Raw genomic sequence first — 3,897 nt, 5'->3', positions numbered from 1 at the left:
TGAGGCACTGGCACAGGTTGCCCAGAGGAGCTGTGGATGCCCCATCCCTGGAATTGTTCAAGCCCAGGCTGGATGAGGCTTGGACCCACCTGGTCTAGTGCAAGGTGTCCCTGCCCATGGCAGGGGGGTTGGAACTAGCTGGGCTTTGCAGTCCCTTCCGACCCAAACCATTCCATGATCTCCTCCCATAGAATGACACTGTGATAATTGCACATCTTTCTGCTTTTTGGAGTGTGTGTTTAGTGTTGGTTATGACTTGGCTTGAGTTTGTGATGAAAAATTTTGTCTCTGTGTGGAGGATTATGGTCAGTCTTTCAGCCCCCCTCTCCTAGTAGGAGAGGGCTTACATTCAGCCAAAGACCAAGCGTTGGTCCCTCAGAAGTCCTGTAAGCTCAGGACAGCTGAGATGGGAGGCTGCCACTGGTAACGAGCACTTCAGTGCATGAATGAACTGCGCCTCAGATTCTGTCTGCTTTCAGTTTCCAGTGGTGGAGTTTTTACGGTGCCCTGTTTGGCTTAACTGTGGGGAGCCCCTTAATGAAATGACTATTTAATCCACCGAACGTGGATGCGTTGAGTTTTTTTAAATTAAGATAAAGCAGCATTTTACAGTCCTTCCCAGTAATCTGGTGTCTGCTGAGCAATGAATCAGCTCAAGAAGGCTCCTTTTTACGTGCAGGTTACAACTGAAAGCCGCTTAAAAGGGAACACGCAATTGTTCCTCGATTTAATACTTTTTAATAGTGAGCTTTTCTTCTGAAGGGAAGAATAATAATATATTATTAATATATCTTATATATAGGAATAATAAACGTTGTGTCTGTGTTTATTCACAGAAGCAGTAAGTGAAGATGGTCAGATTCGTGTGTACTTCTTCAAGGAGCATTTAAACAACTTCACTCTCCCCTTTTCATGGGAACAAGCCAGGCTGCGCACGCAGGAGGAGATCCGGCAAGGCTACGAGAGGTGAGGCGGCCGCTGGGAGTGGCGTTCAGCTGTCCGTGCTGCCATCGGAGTCACCTGGTGAACTCCAAGGAGGTTGCTGGGGGCCTCCACGATGAACGTAAAGTGCTGTGACGGTGCTGAAGTCCGGCATGCAGCACCCTCCCAGCACGTGTTTGTGTACATCTCCTTGAAATGGTGTACAAAGGTGTTAACAGGGTAGGAGATCTTGTTTCTGCAGGGTTACTCAGCTCTCAAAGAAACGGATTGCTGGGGCAGTGCTTAAAGTGTTATAAGTGGAGAAATTAACTTCTGCCAAAGAAAACACTGCAGAGGCTTTGGAATTAGACTTTAGGTGTACCAAAGCATGAAGGAAAAACAGTGTGAGGTTGAGGAAGAGCAGAGGGATAAATCATGAGTGTGCCCCCTCCCTTACATTCACCTTCGGTTGCAGCCCAGACCTGACAGATGAATTACATGCTAGACGATGTGCAGATTTAGTCTTTGGTAATTACATGTTAATTTTGCAGAAGTTTGTGCAGGAAGGCATCAGGAAAGTCCCACTAAGAGAAAATGATAGAGGTTGAGGGGGAGGGTGCCTTAGAGCTGTGTGGCATTAAAGTATTTGTGAGCTCCAGAGTCTGGCTGGCTTCCCTAGCCTTGTTCAGAGTGAAGCCGGTCCTTCTTCCCTGTTGGAAGCTTAGCTGCTGCTGCTCTGCTGTGTACCAGGAGCTGTTGGGTAGATACCTTTCTTTCCCAGCCCCCTGGCAGATCTGTTCTCAAATCCCCCATGCAGATGGTGGGATGTTGGACCCTGATACAAGGGAATTATGTCTCCAGATTATCAACTTGCTCCCTGCTATTTCCGAACTTTAAGATAGAATGGAAAAAATCAATGTGCTCATGCCATTTTCTGTGCTTTTATTTTTGTTTCCCTGGTTTTTTCCCCTCCCCTCTCAGGTCAAGCGTAAAATCTCCCAACTCTTTTAAGAAACCTTTCAGCGTCTCCATGGCGCCAGGTCAGTATGGTTCTGGCACGAGCGTGCTGTCAGGCCAAGAAAAGAGCATTCCCAGTGCAGATGAATTCCCAGACACAACCTCAGCCCAGGAGCTTCTCCCAGAGCGTCTTTTGGCGCAGTTGCAACTGGAGAAGATAGAAAGCAGGAGGTAAGTTCTCAGAGCAGCATCCTTTTCCTTACAGCTCCATCTCGGGATTGTAAACAATTTCTAACTTGGACTTCGGGTTCCCACTACCTACAGCGGTGCTAGGAAACAGCCCAGACTATCCTGTCGTCATCTCAGTTTGTCGAGTGCATTGTTTCCATGCACTTCCCTGCTAGCTCCTGCTTGCACCACAGCAACATTCCAGCATGGTAGAAATTCTTGGAGCTTTGAGGAATGGTTGGAAACTGTCCGTGGTCAATCAATCCACCAAAACTAAAGCATTGTAGTGTGTATAGTAGTCTGTGTGTCCTGCAGCATCACAGACGTCTGAAGTCCACTTTGGGATGTCAGTGTGGTGGCTGTGGCGATGCAGATGAGAAAGCTGGAGTTTTTGAGGCTGACCCAAGGGTTTCTTGTCTTTGCTGCCTTCCCTGTCAGTTGGGTGTTTTTGGTCTGAGCGGTTCTTCTCTGCTGGATTTCTGCCATAGCAGTGGGGTGTGTCAAACCGTGTTGGAAATGACTGCGAGCATCAGCTCCAACCCCAAAATCTTGGTTAACCCACTAGTTACAGAACAGAGCTAGGCTGCGGTCTGACTGGCGCTCTTCATCTCTTCCTCCAGGTTTGAACAACAGTTGCACCAATGCCTGGCCGATGACGTTGAGCCCCTTGGTGATTTCGTAGGTCTTCCTCTCTACCTCCCCCAGTCCCTGGTCTCCAGCCCGACTGTTGTCTGTCCGTTGATGAAGAGTCCCACACCGTCTGCTCAAGATGTAAGGAAGGGTGGTACTGAGAATTAACTGTAGCTCTGAGGAGTGCAGGTGCCAAGCCTTCAGTGGGAGTTACCTTGGTGGGCAGTGTTGGATGGACTGGGGAAATACAGAATTGGAAAACTGAGCCTTGGAAATAACTTCTTTCCAGGGAGGGGAATGCTTTCTGTAGGTCTGGAATAAGAGTTCTTCACGACTGTTGATGCTTTCTGCTGCTGGCAGTCATACCGTATCCCTCGCGGTGCTGCACTTTATCTATCTGTTGTGGGTCAGCTTCCCCCAGTTAAAGGACAGCTGGGGACAGGAATGGCAGAACATGCTATTTTGGCCTCACCCCCTTGGGTGGGGGGTGCTGACCCCCAGGGCTGTCCTCAAAAGTGAGTGAACAGCCAGTGAGCTGGGAAGTTCCTTGTTGGTAACTGGGTAATGCTTCTTTCTCTGTCTCATCTCTCTTCTTTCTGCCCAGGCGAGGAGTCAAGAGGGAGGCAAACTTTTGGTGGAGGAGCTAAGGCCTACGCTGTCGGACAGACTGAAACACCTGAAACAGCTCCTCAGGGCCAACAAGGAAAGTGAAGTTGCCTCTGAGCTCCACCTCTCTGCTCTGATGGAGATGGTGGATATTTGAGCAGAGCAGAGAGAGGTGTGCAGTGTGCAGATCAAGAGACTGTCAAGAAATCCAGGGCCGGGTGTTTGAAGAGAGAAGCTCCTGGGGTGCATTCCAGAAAAAGCAGATGTCCTCCCAGGCAAAGAACACACAGCAGACGTGGGGCCTGGGTCCCGCTCCTGTGGCTGCCTCGCACAGAGACGCGTGGCTCGCTCCTGAGCTTTGGCTGTTCTGGGCCTCCCTCCTTTTCTGCTTCACAAGCACAGAGACCAGTCAAATCCTTTCCTTGAAAAGCCTTAAATTGACACTGGGTGGCTTTTTTTTTCTTTCCACCAACTCTCATCTTGCGTAAGCATAGCTTCACCAGGAGCCGGGCTGTGGGTAGCAGGAGCCCCTGGGAGCATCAGCAATTGCTCTCC

General features: G+C 49.5%; 1 protein-coding gene across 1 annotated transcript in view; it reads left to right on the top strand.

The window, feature by feature from the left end:
• Positions 1–3,499, top strand: part of MCM3AP (minichromosome maintenance complex component 3 associated protein) — a gene marked incomplete at its 5' end in the record, with an annotated part of 23,586 nt that extends 20,087 nt beyond the window's left edge. Inside the window, 4 exons of the mRNA XM_010159708.1 lie at positions 837–966; positions 1,903–2,109; positions 2,727–2,877; positions 3,341–3,499. Of these exons, the coding sequence (XP_010158010.1) occupies positions 837–966; positions 1,903–2,109; positions 2,727–2,877; positions 3,341–3,499 (647 nt within the window). The remainder of the gene's footprint in view (positions 1–836; positions 967–1,902; positions 2,110–2,726; positions 2,878–3,340) is intronic.
• Between the last annotated feature and the right edge of the window lie 398 nt (positions 3,500–3,897).

Source organism: Eurypyga helias, unplaced genomic scaffold (genome assembly GCF_000690775.1).
Source record: "Eurypyga helias isolate BGI_N326 unplaced genomic scaffold, ASM69077v1 scaffold14399, whole genome shotgun sequence".
NCBI classification, from domain to species: Eukaryota; Metazoa; Chordata; class Aves; order Eurypygiformes; family Eurypygidae; genus Eurypyga; species Eurypyga helias.
This window is presented reverse-complemented; position numbering and strand designations above follow the sequence as displayed.